Source organism: Salminus brasiliensis, chromosome 25 (genome assembly GCF_030463535.1).
Source record: "Salminus brasiliensis chromosome 25, fSalBra1.hap2, whole genome shotgun sequence".
Classification (NCBI taxonomy): Eukaryota; Metazoa; Chordata; class Actinopteri; order Characiformes; family Bryconidae; genus Salminus; species Salminus brasiliensis.
In genome coordinates, this window is record NC_132902.1 from 23,113,288 (window position 1) to 23,129,737 (window position 16,450).

At 42.4% G+C, this 16,450-nt stretch overlaps 1 protein-coding gene across 1 annotated transcript; it reads left to right on the top strand.

Moving 5' to 3' along the window:
* The first annotated feature begins 622 nt into the window (after positions 1–622).
* Positions 623–1,991, top strand: cartl (cocaine- and amphetamine-regulated transcript-like). The gene is made up of 3 exons (XM_072670981.1): positions 623–754; positions 888–962; positions 1,884–1,991. The coding sequence occupies exons 1-3, from the start codon at positions 623–625 to the stop codon at positions 1,989–1,991; spliced, it is 315 nt and encodes a 104-aa protein (XP_072527082.1).
* Positions 1,992–16,450: the final 14,459 nt, after the last annotated feature.

Genomic DNA, 16,450 nt, shown 5'->3' on the forward strand with positions numbered 1-16,450 from the left:
AGAACCTACTGCAACTCTATCCTGCTCAAGTGTGTCTGAGGGTCCAGCAGCAGCTCTGAGAGAGGAACACTAAGGCTTGCTTCAGCCCACAACACAATGTTCAGCAGGAAATAGCAGCTGTTCATGTTCTACAGGAGGGGGGTATTTGCTTTATGTGGCTTTAGTGAGCATGGGGTTTTCCATTCCTGAGAACCTTCGTACCTGGTGTCTCCAGCAGAAGCTCTGAGAGAACTCCACGGCTCGCTCCAGCAGTTACCACACGATCTGTATGATACCTGAATGCACTTTGTAAGACATTTAGGTGTTCTTTCTTTTTCACAGTAAAACAAAGGTGAAATTCCATGTCTGATCCTTGTCCATAAACCATAAGGTTTGCCGTGAAAGAGTGATGTAAAAGAAACATCAGGGGAACCTTTCTTGCAGTGCTCTGATGGAGATGTTTGCTGTGCATCTATTGGAGACCTGCGCTCAATGCAGCAGCCTGCCTATTACAGTCCATAAAGCTGAGCTGGAGGGCGGGGGCATCTCTCTTTATAAAGCCAGTGCTGGGCCGGTGTGAGGCTGCGTTGCGTGGGTTTGTTGACCTCCTGCTCCTCCAAGGTGGTGTGTGTGACTCAGGACCATGGAGAGCTCAGGACTTCTCTCTGCACTTCTCCTCATCACTCTGTTCACCTTCATCTGCAACGGGCAGGTTTCCCCCGACCTATCTGCAGAAGATGGACGGAGCTCCGACGTGGCCTCTGAGAAAGAGCTGGTGAGTAAAACCAAATGTATTGGTCCTCAGCATAGAGAGAGAGAGACAGGCAGACAGACAGACAGGCAGACAGACAGACAGACAGAGCAGAAGAACTACAACAGTGTAACGAGCTGATTTCTCATTGGTGCAGATTGAAGCAATGGAGGAACTTCTGGGAAGATTTCAGGACAACCTTCCATCAACAGCAAAACGAGGCATCCCCAGGGCAAGTTCTTCTGACACTGTTACTTCATCATCTTCATCATCTTCTTTACCATCCTCATCTTCGCCTTCCTCCTCTTCCTCTGCTTCATTTTTCTTCTTCATCATCCCTCTTCATCTTCATCCGCCTTTTCTTATTCTTCCTCTTCTTCTTCTTCTTAGTCTGGTTCTTATTCTTATTCTGCTTGTCCTTCATCACCGTCCATTTTCTGGTTTTCCTCCTCTTCTCCTCATACCTCGTCTTCTTCACCATCCCTCTTTATCTTCCTCCTCCTCTTCTTCTTTCTTCTTCTTCTTCACCATCCCTCTTTATCTTTTCTTCTCCTTCTTTTTCCTCCTTGCCACCCTTCTTCATCTCCATCATCATCTTCTTGTTCTTCCTCCTACTACTTCCTGCTCTTCATCTTCTTCTTCCTCACTATCCCTTTTTTATCTTCATCCTCTTCTTCTTCCTCTTCCTTACTATCCCTCTTTATCTCCATCCTCTTTTTCTTCCTCTTCCTCTTTATCACTCTTTATCTCCATCCTCTTCTTCTTCCTCTTCCTCTTTATCCCTCTTTACCTCCATCCTCTTCTTCTTCCTCTTCCTCAACATCCCTCTTTATCTCCATCCTCTTCTTCTTCCTCTTCCTCAACATCCCTCTTTATCTCCATCCTCTTCTTCTTCCTCTTCCTCACTATCCCTCTTTATCTCCATCCTCTACTTCCTCCTCTTCATTTTCTTCCTCCTACTTTTTCTTCAATCTTCTTTCATCTCCTTTCTTTTTTCTACCACACTGTTTTTCACCCACCTCCTTCTCTTTCACCCTCTTCTTCCTCCTTCTTCTCTTCTTTTTCCTATGTAAGTAGATCTTCTCTGAGCGTGCTCTATTGTAAAGTGTTAAGCTGTATATTCTGAGATGGTCATGAGATGTTTTGTGTTTAGTGCTTGGTTGGGTCTCGCTGTGCGATGAGGTTGGGTCCACGCTTTGGTCCGCTGTGTGAATGCAGCCGAGGAACCTACTGCAACTCGATCCTTCTCAAGTGTATCTAAAGCTCCAGCAGCAGCTCTGAGCTCCATCGCCTGCCTGAAGAACACCTCCACTTGTTTCAGTGTACAACACACACCCTGTTCAGGGGGATATTCCAGCAGGACATGTGTTTAGTTTTGTGTTGTAGAGAAGGGGGTTTGCTTTGTTTAGTCAGTGAGCATGGGTTTACTTTTTCTGAGACGTGCATACTTGGTTTCTTGGTTTCTTACCACGTTCCTGAACTAATTTATTATATTTGTGTGATGAACAAATGTGAAACTGTGTACATTTGGGTGGTTAACAACACCATTTAAACAAATTGAACTATATGGACTGAACTAAACAAAACTATTGTTAAGAAAGAAGGTAAAAAAAAACCCTAAAGCTAATCTCTATTTCAGTTTTTTTGGAGACAGCAATACAGTTATTGTACCTTTCTCCATGGCTGGGGTTGTGTTTTAGAGTTGAGAGATTGTCATGGTGGTTGGAAAGTTTCTGTTGTCGCAGTCCAGCAGCTTGACAGCTGGAGCAATTCTTGAAAAACACTGTACGGCATGCAAAACATAAAGAAATTTACTTTTTCACAATAAAGCCCTCATTTACTGAGCCTCTGAATTGTCCTTAGCATTTTAATGACCTTTCCTTTGTTCTAAAAGTGGATTTAAATGGGTGTTTATTAATGCATGGAGGACTATTAATCCCATATCAGTCATCAGCTGCAGGAACAGCTGTGCAGCAGCCAATCACTAAAAGCTGCTTTACACTCCATGAAAATGCTGTTGCAGATAAAAAAGCAAATACCCACCCAAAACACATACACACACACACACACACAACCAGTCTCATTTCTATGTATTTACTGAATGTATCATACTTAAAAAAAAAACTAAAGCAGAAAGTATTTGATGTGTCGTTACTTTTGCACACATTTGACACATTTATTTATTATTTATTTTTATTTTGCAATATATTGAATTAAGTAAATAAACAGGCAGATGTGCTTCTCTGTAAAGGATATGAACTTATTTACACTTATAAATTATAAATAAAAAAAATATTTTGTCATTTGAACAGGGTGCCCAAACTGTAGGTGCAGATGACTGTAGGTGGTAATGATAAACCCATGTAGAATATAGAATATTGAATATTTTTGGCATCATAGACTTACTCGCAGAGAAGCCATGTCACATGCACGTGCCCTGTCCCTACCCTGGGCCCAATTATTCCGGATAGGCTTTGGACCCACTGCTTCCCTGACCAAGAAGAGGTGGATTAGAAGATGTATGGGTAGATGGACCACTCTTGTCATAGAGTTAACAGCAGGCCTAATCCTGAGTGTATCAACCTGGGTCATGGCACACAGAGTGTTGTGGCCTGCTGAGAGAGACAGTCCTCATCATTTGTACGTGAGCCATAAAGCATAAAGCGTAGCATCACTGCTCTTTGTTTATGAAATGTGAGAAAGCCAACGGCCTACTGAGATCTGAAATTGCTCCGTTTGCTCCGACTGTCAACTGGATGGCAGTGTGTAGTGTGGAGTGTTCCGTGGAGAATGAGCCATGCAGAATGAGGGAAATGAAAGCACTGTGAGCAGCACTCCTCAGAGAGGTGCAGCAGGTCGGAGGTGAGCTATAGACACACATGCAGCAAATCTTTAGGAGTCAATAAGCTATAAAATGACTCATTTAAAGCATCGCCTTCAGGGACAACAGCGCATCTCCAGCAAGACATCATTTCAGACTCATAATAAAGGCACATCAATACTGCACTGCATCTTTTGCGCCATAGTGCTCTCTTGCTGAGAGCCACGCATCCCGGGCATTAGGGTCTACACTTCTCTCTCCTTGTTATTGTTTATCAGTGTGAAACACAAAGGATTGATAATATGGTTAATACATCGTCACTGTCTTTAATAAAAACTCCTACCATAGGACAGGGGTGGGGAACCAGGGTCTGGAGTCCAGCACAGTTTGACTCTCCTGATAATTAGTAGACTTTCTTAGCAGGGATAAGGAACTCTGGGCTGGATTCCTACACTGTTTGGGGTTTTTCCTCAACTCCTTTCCTCAAGACCTTCAGGATTGGAGTTCCTTATCCCTGTTCCACCAAGTCCACTGATTTTAAAGCCCTTGGGAACCTAAATCTGAGTTTCCTTAAAGTTTTCATGATGTTAATCTGGCTCCTCGGCCCCCCATTGTAAATGTACAGAATATGCCTTATGAAGACCTTTCCAAAGTCTAATAACTGTCTGCTGTATTTGACCAGTATTGCTCTCCTCTCCATGTGGAATGGGTGGTCCAAAAGGTAGTCAGGACAGCCCTGGCCAACCACAAGGCTAACATGACTCCACCTTGTCTTCAAGTATGCTCAACCTGGAGACCTAAAGCTAAAGCTAAACTGGGAAAGCTAAAGCTCCTCGTGTCCGGGATGGACGGGAGGTCCTGACGCAGCACCATAGCCAGGGAGATCTGCTGCACGCTGCCCACTCTGCCCCTCCCTACCAGGCTGGCAAGATATCAGAACCCTTTAAACTGCTGACCATGTGCATCTCTTCATGACCCCATTTGACCCTGATCTTCTAAGGGCTGCTTCCAGCATGATGATGCACCATGTAACAACCAGGCAAAATGGTCTTGAACTGGAACATGACAATGACAATGAGGTCAGGGTTCTCCAGCGGTCTTCCCAGTCACCAGATCTGAATCCAGTCGAGCACCATTGGGATGTGGTAGAATAGAGATTCACACAAAGGTGTCAAAAGTATTGACATTCATTCCTCAGGTAGACGTGGAGATACTAAGGTTTAATATAAGACTTCTATAGAAGCTGAAGCCTCAACTTAAGCTTTTTACTCCAGTAAAAGTACAGTGTAAAAGTACTGGTTTCAGAACGACTTCAAGTAGAAAAGTAAAAGTAATGGAAGGAAAACGAAGCCCGAAAGCTCAGGCCGCGTCACAGGGGTCTATAGTGAACTACCCCCCCCCCCCAAAAAAAACCAAACATTTCTCTAAAAGTCATAATGAGGAGAATGATCTATTAAAATGTTGATGTTAAAAATGTTGGGCTGCACTAGGCTCCTGTTTCAGCTGCAGATCTGCCCATTGAAAATGAAGCATTTCAGTAATATCAGCTCTATTAAAGGAGCGTCTCTGTGCTCTACTGAGCATTAACATGAGCTTCATGGAGGAAAATATGAGGAGTCGTTGTCTAGAAGTTTTGTAAAGCTGCAGAAAGTCAAACTTCAGAGGCGTGTGATCAATAAGCTTTATTGGAATGTAAATGTGGGGCTCAGTCGGGACGTTTCACTGCAGCTCTCTTGAGTCTCTGCCACGGACACAGTACTAGACTTCATACTAGACTACAGACGTCTGCTGAGTGCTTGCTGGAGAGTGACGGGACGTGTGCAGGTGTGATGGATCACTTATAAACCAATAGGGAGTCAGAATGGTGTCTGTTTATACTTCACACTTTCTGGATTGGTGCAACGTCAACCTGGACCTGAATCTCAAAGGAGCAATTCCAACATCCTGTGAAATCCGTTCCTCTAAGAATTCAGGCTGATTTGAGAGCCAAAGGCGGGTTAGGGTATTAGTACAGTGTTCCTAATGAAGCGCTCAGTGAGCGAATCTGCCTTTCTTTCAGGGGAAGCAGAAGGCTAAAGCAAATTAGACCATTCTTTACTTCCTTAGAGATGTGTAAGACTGTAGACCCAGCCTACTGTTAGTCAGGCTATGCAACAGTTTGATGTGTTATAAGAAGGCAAAAGGGAAATGAATGCCTCCTTTGTGGCCTAATAAAGACCAGCTTGCCTTTAGTTATCTGCTCTCTGTAGACTATCTGCTCTCAGGCCTGCCACGGCTCCGCACAGCCTGCTGCTAAACACGGAGGCCCCAGAGCTTCCATGATTCCATTACAGCTCACTAAATGAGACAAGAGGAGCTTTGTGTGCTAATGACTGCCCTCATAAAGTTATAGTTTCTCTCTGTGTCTCTCTGAACCAGCTCAGAAGCTCAAATGAGATCGTGTTAATAGAGTTTAGGAGCAGAATGCATTTTCTTAATGCTTCACTTGATCAATCTAAAGGAGAAGAACCTTCAAATTCCCTTCGCTGCTGCACTGAAAGCTGCTCAGATTTCTGATTGAGGCTCAGTGTTGCTGAACTGATTGGTACTGATTCCACGTATTACAGTTATTAAGTTGATGGAGATCATGTGGGCCAGAGTCATATTGCTATTAATACTATCACAGCACTAATATGCTAGTATTAACTAAACCTACACCTAAACCTAACCTGCTACACCTAAAACTACACCTAAACCTAACCTGCTACACCTAAACCTACACCTAAACCTAACCTGCTACACCTAAACCTAACCTGCTACACCTAAAACTACACCTAAACCTAACATGCTACACCTAAACCTACACCTAAATCTAACCTGCTACACCTAAACCTACACCTAAACCTAACCTGCTATACCTAAACCTACACCTAAACCTAACCTGCTACACCTAAACCTACACCTAAACCTAACCTGCTATACCTCAATTTACACCTAAACCTAACCTGCTACACCTAAACCTACACCTAAACCTAACCTGCTATACCTAAAACTACACCTAAACCTAACCTGCTATACCTAAACCTACACCTATACCTAACCTGCTACACCTAGACCTAACCTGCTATACCTCAACCTACACCTAAACCTAACCTGCTATACCTAAACCTACACCTATACCTAACCTGCTATACCTAAATTTACACCTAAACCTAACTTGCTACACCTAAACCTAACCTGCTATACCTCAACCTAACCTGCTACACCTAAACCTACGCCTAAACCTAACCTGCTACACCTAAACCTAAACCTAAACCTAACCTGCTACACCTAAACCTAGTATTAACCTAATCCTATTATTATATAAACACTACATTAACTCAAGACATGTCCTCTCAAAAAGAGGACATGTCCCGGGAAAAGAGGACGCATTGTCACCCTATTGTGCCCTAACACCAACTCTTCATATGGATGCCCACCAGGTACAGTGATGGGACAGGAGGGGTTAAACATGGGCCCCATCTGGGCTGTACACAGCATATGGGGCTTAGAAAGGACCCTTGTGGGATTAAGGTGGGCTGTAACAATGGTGCCCATTTGGACATCCCAACTGGGTCCCAGTATGTACAAACTCACACACCTGAAACCCCACCTGGGACCCATCGTGGTTGGTGTGGCGCAATAGATAACACCACTACCTGCCAGAGAGCCACCACATCATGTAGGAGACTGGGGTTCGATTCCCAATCTGGGTGACTATGCTGTGCTACACCGATAAGAGTCGTTGGGCAAGACTCCTAATGCTACACCTCTGTAATATGATGTACCTTGTAAGTCGCTCTGGATAAGAGCATCAGCTAAATGCTGTAAATATAAATCTAGAACCCACTTAGCACACATCCCTCCCACATGAGCATGCTGGCTGGGTACTGATGAGCTATTTTTAATGGTGCTTTACTTAAAATGCCCATTAAAATATGCTCAAACAAGTCTTTTTTATAAACTACTGTTTAAACTAAAGTCACAGTAACTCTAGTGTAATAGCCAGCTGGCTGCCCAGTGTTAATGGTCAGCTGCGTTTGATTACTTCTGTAATCCGTTATTTCTTCACTTCACTTTAGATTGCCTTCTGTGACACTTCAGGGCTAAAATCTATTGTTGGATGTGAATAATTCTTCATTCCTCTGCTATTCGACCCATAATTGTCTGCTGCTATTGACCCCCACACAGAGCCGGGACCACCTTTATTATCAGCAATTACTGGCATGTGTTAGCAAACAGCTTTCTTTCAGCTATTACCTCCAGAACCATAACCATGAGTGTGGTTTTAACGATGCTCTTGAGAGAAAAGTAATGTCAATATACTGGCGGTTGAGTGCGACCTTTCTTGACCTGCGGCTGAAGAACTTTTAATCATTCCCCAGGAGACATTTGTGCATAATTTACATTCCCTCTAAATGGCTGTACACAAACAAACTGAAGTTAAAACCAATTCCTAATCAGTCTTTAGCCCAAAGTGGCTGAGTTCACTGAGGGAATCAGACCCAACACTCTTTTAATAAACGCACTAAACATGTGAAGAATTCTTAGAGCATGTTCTTAAACCTAAAACTACACCTAAACCTAACCTGCTATACCTAAACCTACACTGAAACCTAACCTGCTATACCTAAACCTACACCAAAACCTAACCTGCTATACCTAAACCTACACCGAAACCTAACCTGCTATTCCTAAACCTACACCTAAACCTAACCTGCTACACCTAAACCTACACCTAAACCTAACCTGCTGCACCTAAACCTATAACGAAACCTAACCTGCTACACCTAAACCTACACCTAAACCTAACCTGCTATACCTAAACCTACACCTAAACCTAACCTGCTATACCTAAACCTAACCTGCTACACCTAAACCTAACCTGCTGCACCTAAACCTAACCTGCTACTCCTAAACCTACACCTAAACCTAACCTGCTATTCCTAAACCTACACCTAAACCTAACCTGCTACACCTAAACCTACACCTACACCTAACCTGCTATACCTAAACCTACACCGAAACCTAACCTGCTACACCTAAACCTAACCTGCTACACTCATTAGCTTCATTAAGCCTAACCTTAACCTTAACTTCTGAGGCCTAAGGGGAATACTCTTAAAATAGATACTTCAAAGGGTTCTTTGAGTGATGCCATACAAAAATCACTAGTTCTATAAAACCATGAACCATGTTCATGTGCAATAGGCCTGAGAAACACTGGGCCTCATTCACCAACATCAAGTTATTTTACATTTTTACATTTATGGCATTTAGCTGACGCTCTTATCCAGAGCGACTTATAAGGTTACCTGTATTACAGATTAGGCCAGTGTAGTGTTAGGAGTCATACCCAAGGACTGTAGTGCAGCATAGTCATCCAGACCAGGAATCGAACTGTCTGTAAAGCAACTGTCTGTAAGTTGGGGGGGGGGGGGGGGGGTTAGAGACCTCTCTGTGGAAGAGTACTGTTAAATTGTGCATTGTGGTGCAGTCTACTTACAGAGAGGATGACTCTGAAGATTGCACGTATAGTATATTCAGTCAGTTTCTTTGGCTGGACAGTGGGTGAACACACAGTATTTGTCACTGTACAGCAAAAATGTGCTCAAGGGCCCAACAGTGGCAGCTTGCCAAGCCCGGGAATCGAACCCACAACCCTGTTACCGACAGCCCAGCACTCTAACTGCTGAGCCGCGTTTGCAGTAGCTTTTACAGTAGCCGTTGCAGTAGCCGTTCTGATATCTGTAGCAGAGCCACTGGCAGCGCCACGGTTGCTCAGGTGGATTCTCTTTTAGAGGCTGTGCATGTGACGTCAGTATGTAAAGCTGTGAAAAGGAAAACTCCCACGAAAACCTACCAGACCACTCACCATTATCACCATTTAGTACAATAGTTTCACCCCTCCCCATAGAGAAAGGCTACTGCTTTCAACTGCAATGAAAAGATCTTAAGGACAGCTGCTTTAAGAAGAAATTTACAGTAGGTGAATAAGGCCCAGTTGTTCTTTATCAAATTAAAAGTGGTTAAATTCCAAATCACACTTTAGCCCAAAGAGGCAGTGTAGGAGTGCAATGCTGCATACCAGATCAGCCCTATTATTGAAATCAGGCCCGACACTCCTTAAATAAAAGTAATAAATGAACTAAATCAGCTCACATCAGGACAGAAATTGATCTTTTGTAATACCAAAAGACTCTGCTCATAAATTCAAGACAAGCCCAGATAGACCAGGGATCTGCTGATCCCTCTATTTACATTAAGCCATCGATCTTATGAGCTTTGTCGTGTACTTTAATTAAGCTCTGCATTATTAATTCCCCGCAGGTGTTGGATAAGCAACGAGGAAACACAGTAATGTGTCACAGTCATCTAACACTAATTACAGTTTTTAACAGCAGTAATGACAGAGGAAGGCTCAGAAAGGCTCTCAGTTTGGCGTTAGTTTGTTCTCTAAGCTCATCAGGGAAAGACACTAAGCACTGAACACTAACTGTGTGCTTATTTGCCTGAACAAATTCCTAATGAATAAAAACGCTGAGAACAATTATATTATATTTCTACACCGGGGATGCTTCAGTGCTGCTGTTTTCACTCAGTAAGAGGTGGGAACAGCTGATTTATCCTCTAGCCCTCTCTAGCCATCAATATTTCAGCATTGTTCTCCAGCAAATCACCACTGGCTACTTTGTGCTATATGAAAATGATCCATCACCATCCAAGGCCGAGAAAATGTACCCGCTGAGCTCTGGGTTCTGGGTTATTCACAACATCCCCAAAGTCTCCAATAGTGAAGATCTGTATGATTATACTCTTAAATATGAAGGGTTTTGAGTTGTTCTTGGCTTAGATGTGGGAGAAACCTTCATTGGTATAGAGCAGCGGTGGGCAATGGGGGCCAAAGTCCAGCACAGTTTGGTGATGGTTCTTTACATGTTAAAAGACAAAGACAATTATTCGGCAGGAGTGTCGGACACAGATTGAATTTGGCCTCCACCTTTTACCCATCAATGCAGTGAACACACACACACATACAGACTGGTGCGCAAATACACACACTGACAGTGAGAACATGTGCCCGTAGCTGCAGTGCCTGAGGACCAGAGAGGGGTCAGTGCTTTACTCAAGGGCCCGACAGTGGCCCAAACCCGAAACACTGTCATCTATAGCCCGCTGCTCTAACCCGCAAAGCCACCATGTAAAAACACGGTTCTCTAAAGCACCTTTAATTTAAAGGGGGCGTGGCTAGGTATAAAGCACAGGTGGGAACACTAATGAACAGGAGGGGCTAGAACAAACAAGAAATGAGAGCACATGGTGACACAAAACAGAGGCAGGGATGACACATGTGAAAAAGTTTGGACACCCCATCATAACGTTTGTTCTTTTTTGATTTAAACACATTTAAACATCTGGACATTTGATCTTCATTTAAACAAAAGCTTTCTCTTGATGTAAAGGTTCTTTATCAATTTAATGCTCACATCTCTGTTACAACAAGGGTTCTTTATTGAACTAAAAGGGGTTCTGCTATGGCATCGCTCAAAGAACCTTTTGTAGCACAAGATCAAAGGAGATCAAAGATCAAATGTCCAGATGTTTAAATGTGTTAAAAAAGACAAACGTTTTGACGGGGTGTCCTAACTTTTCCACATGACTGTATACGTATTTATGAAGTCAGTTTACAAGCTATACTTGTGTGCATATCATATAGTCATATTATAGCCGACTGTATTTACTGTATTTACACTAGATTGATCCTTTAATGTTTATAGAAGCTTATTATTGATAATATTGGCTGTGTGGCGTTAATGTTAAAGGTTTAGGCCTGAGTCAAAGCAGCAGTCAGTTCACAGCTACAGCAGTTGATCTTAAACCGGCCACTAAGCCCCAACTCTCCATCGCTTCTCTTCTAACTCAAGGCTGTTTTTCACTTCTTTTTTTCGTTTCTGGATTTAATGCTTTGTGTGCTGTTTCCGTGGCTACAGCCTTGTCTGCTTGCATCATTTTGTTAGCTGCTGTGTTAGAAATTAAAATGTAATGCGAATGTGTGTGCGTGTGTGTGTGTGTGTGTGTGTGTGTGTGTGTGTGTGTTTTTAAGAGCTCATAATCATCCAATATTTTCTTGTTTTTCCAACCCTGCTTTGTACAACCATGTGCTGCCACCTACAGGCCAACCACATGTTCTACAGCTCATGCAGGACTTCTGGTAAAGCCAGTGGACACTGTGACACTTTTACATCCATGCAGAGTTGGCTTGAAACTAAAGTTCGAGGACCAGGGTTGGTGATCTCCAGTGTAGAGTGATCCGGTGGGGATCATATGACTATGGATTAGCCCATTGGTCCACAGGAAAGCGGACTTGTAGCCCACAGCTGCACAATTTATCGGCCTACCTCAAACTCATCCATCACTGTCACAACAACTACAAATGAAAAATAGGCGGGGTTACTGACAAATATGGGGTTAATAATGATTTAATAAAGGGCTGTAGGATAGAACAGGTGGATTATATGACGTGCAGATGTGTGTGGTTTTGTGATGTCACAAAATCAATTCTGAACGTACTGTAGGATGTAATAAATGAATAAATAACAATGACAAACAGTGTATGGGGCTTTGTGATGTCACAAATACAGTGAAAAGTCAAATGGGCTGTAGAATAAATGTACATGGATTGGGTTTTGTGATGTCATAAAAAAAACATCAGAATGGATATAAAAGATGGATATACTGTAATGACATACAGACATACAGTACGGGGTTTTGTTATTGTTAAAGGACTGTAAGCTAAAATAGGTGGCTATACTGTTATGACAGACAGTATGCGGTATATAATATTTGTGATGTCACATAAACAGTCAATTTTAAAGGGCTGTAGGTGGATTGGGATTCGTGATGTCACAGCAACAATTCAACTATAAGATAAGGTAATAGGCAGGTATACTGTAATGACATACAATAGATGGGGTTTTGTGATGTCACAAAGACAACAAATGACCAATATGGTAATAGGGATGTAGGCTAGTACAGGTGGATATACTGTAATCATATGTAGTATTTGGTGTATACAGTATTTGTGATGTCACATAAACAATACATTCAAAATAAACCGTAGGCTAGAATAGGCGGCTGTGACAATTTTTTTATGAATTGTTGAAAATATTTGACGAAATTTGGACGAAATTTGGACGAATTTTTGACAAATTTTTGACGAATTCTGACAGTTTTGTGATGTCACAAAAACAATACATTCAAAATAAACCATAGGCTAGAATAGGTGGCTGTGACAAATTTTTGACGAATTGTTAACAATTTTTTTATGAAATGTGGACGAAATTTTGATGATTTTTTTGACAAATCTTTGATTAATTTTGACGGTTTTGTGATGTCACAAAACCAATGAGTTACCAAAGGGACGTGGGCTAGTATGGGTGGATATACTGTAATCATATGCAGTATTTGGTATATACAGTATTTGTGATGTCACATAAACAATACATTCAAAATAAACTGTAGGCTAGAACAGGCGGCTGTGACGAATTTTTGACAAATTGTTGACAAAATTGATTACGAAATGTGGATGAAATTTTGACGAAATTTTGAGATGATTTTGATGAAATTTTTTACAACATTTTTTACAAATTTTTGACAGATTTTTGACGAATTTTGACGGTTTCGTGAAATCACATAAACAATACATTCAAAATAAACTGTAGGCTAGAATAGGCAGTTTTGACGATTTTTTGACGAATTGTTGACAAAAATATTTTACGTGATTTCACAAAACCGTCAAAATTCATCAAACAATTTTGTCAACAATTCGTCAAAAATTCATCACACCCGCCTACTCTAGCCTATGGTTTGACAAAATTTAGACACATTTTTGAAATTTTTTTGACGAATTTTGACGGCTTTGTGATGTCACAAAAACAATGAGTTACCAAAGGGACGTGGGCTAGTACGGGTGGATATACTGTAATCATATGCAGTATTTGGTATATACAGTATTTGTGATGTCACATAAACAATACATTCAAAATAAACTGTAGGCTAGAACAGACAGTTTTGCTAAATTTTTTACGCATTTTGAAGGTTTTGTGACGTGGGCTAGTACAGACTGATATGCTGTTATGACATACAGTATGTGGTATATAAAAGATTTGTGATGTCACAAAACAATACATTAAAAATAGACTGTAGGCTGTGAACAGGCGGTGATAAAAGCAACGAGAGGACTGTTAAAATGGGCTGCAGAATAAAATAGGTGGATATACTATATTTACATGTATTGGGTTGTGTGATGCCACAAAACACCTAAACGGACTGTAGGATGACATAGGCAGTAGACTGTATGTACATTTTTGGCATTTCTACTAAAGTGGCCAGTGAGTTTACCTTCACGGTCGAGTCTCTGTTCTAATTTTAGTCTATGGGCAGTTGGTTTGTTAAATGTAACAGAATGTGCTACTGTGGCTGAGTTGCTAATAGCACCACATCTAACGAGGGCTTCATTGGAATTTAATTATATTTTGGGAAGAACAACGGATTTCCTTTTCAGCAGTTCACAAACTCATATCCCAGGATGAAGCTCGCAATTTCATCAGAAGCTTTTCTGTGCAATTACAGAGGATTTCCTTTCCCTGCTTAAAGCAAATTGTTCTATTTTGCTGGTTAACGAATTAGCTGTCAACCTCAGTAGCTGCACAAAGTCTCCAAAGGGAAAACAGTGAGTGATGTAAACCATTACACACACTGCAGTGAACACGGCTTCCTTAATTATTTATCCGTTATTTTGTGCTGTTGGCGGAGGAGGATGGTGACTGGTGTAATGGGCTTTTTCCAGATAAAAACACCAGGCCCTGACTGAGGACGTAAACACACACAGCTCCCATGAGTGTAGGCATGACATCTGTATTTATGTAAAAGGGTAACTGACCTTTCTCCGCTCTCAACTTCCTCTGGACCGGACAAACTCTACAGACCCTTACGAGACGCTGCATTTACATCTGCATTTACCATTACAGATGTGCAAATGCACACACACACAGCTTGTCTAGTTTCTGTAGGGAAGTACTGCTAATAGAATAGGACTCTCTGGGGCAGATAAACAGATAAACCAATGCTCTTGTTGCTGGATGCTATCAAATCCTTAAAACAATCGTCCTCTAAAAGCCTTCTTCCCTGGACAGTAGAGAGGCAGGAAAAACGTGTTTTTAATACCCGTAATTTTAGAAGCAGCAAAGAATGAGCAGGTGTCCCAATACTTTTGTCCATGTAGTGTATATGCCACATAGGTCAAAAATGTAGGGTTTTTTTCACGAGTTCGTGAATCCTGAGCCAGGCTTCTTTGCCATCAGCAGCCGGAGTCCAAGAGAGCGCAATTGTCCGTGCTCTCTCCGGGTGAGTAGATGGCGCTCTCTCCCTTAATCACTCTTACGCAATGTTGGCCTGCAGGGGCGTCTGATTGCTGGTGTGGCAGAGCCGGGGACCCTGCACTTTCCTCTAAGCATGTCGGCTCACCCTTTTGGGACAAAGCTGAAATGTCCCCCATCAAAGCCTACTAAGGGCACATAGAGGGCCCCTTTGAACTGCAAAAAAACAAACAGCCCACAGCCATGTGGCCCTGGGTAGGGACCACAGCACCACAAGTGCACTAATTGGGACACAGCTGAAGAAGTAGAAGAAGTAGCTTCCTGATTGCAGCTGTGGTGCCAATAAGTGAATAGTCTGTGCTGTCCATTTCCTGACCAACTGGCCCAATTTTCTGGTCTTGCTACGCTAGGTATGACACGGTGACCTTGTGTCCACTTAATCTCAGCTCGAGCTACACCGTAATAGGCAACTACGCCACAAAAAAGCCACAACCCCGAGTTTCTAATAGTGGTGCTGACATTTCAGTAATTAGACTTTTCTCGAGTCGGAGTTTGTGCGGTCTATCAGTCTGGGGATGTTTAGCCTAATCCCAGGGATGTGCATAATTGCCTCGTTTAGCACTTCCTGGAATAAATACTCGTCACAGCATGACGTCAAGATGTCCACTTTTCTGACTTGCCATTAATGGGATGTTCAAAACGTGTGCAAAGGCGTCTCCACAGTTCCAGGCTGATATACTGTAGATCCATCTTTTGGATCATTGGGAGAATCTGAGGATTGACAATACAGCTGAACATCTAGAGGCAAGTACCACACCAGTAACAGGAGAGGTGGTAAAACTTTACTTGTATAGCCCACTGTAGGCGCTTTCTAGATAAAATCATAGCTTGAACTTACAATCAACTAAACATATGCACCATATGTCCAAATGTTTGTGGACACCCCTTCTAATGAATGCATTCAGCTGCTGTAAGTTGCACCCATTGCCATACTGGTACTGCCAATAGAACAAGAATAGGACTAGAATAGAATGGGACTCATTTCTTATGCCAGGCGTGGACTAGAGGGGTATAAAGCACCCCCCCCCCACCCACCTACCCACCCTCAAGCATTAAACTGTGTACTCTGGATTGATGGCTGGTGGAGCTCCATCCAGTACTATTGTGATGAGCTGGGGAGTTAGGGATGATGAGGTGAGGTGGTGATCATCCAACATCCTGACCTCACGAACGCTCTTGTTGCTGAACCTGCTTCGTTGTTCTTCAAGGGTCTTCAAGAGAGTATCCAGCTTTATCCAGTCTCTACTTTCTACTAGATTTTGGAGGAACATTGCTGTGAGGACTTGATTAATCCCCAACTCATCCCAATAGTACTGGATGTTGCACTACCACCATCATTCTAGAGAATACACAGAGTTCCTCCTCCACAGCTCAATGCTGGGGGGCTTTATACCCCTCTGGCCCACGCCTGGCATTAGGCAGCATGGGGCCAAGAGGTTCATG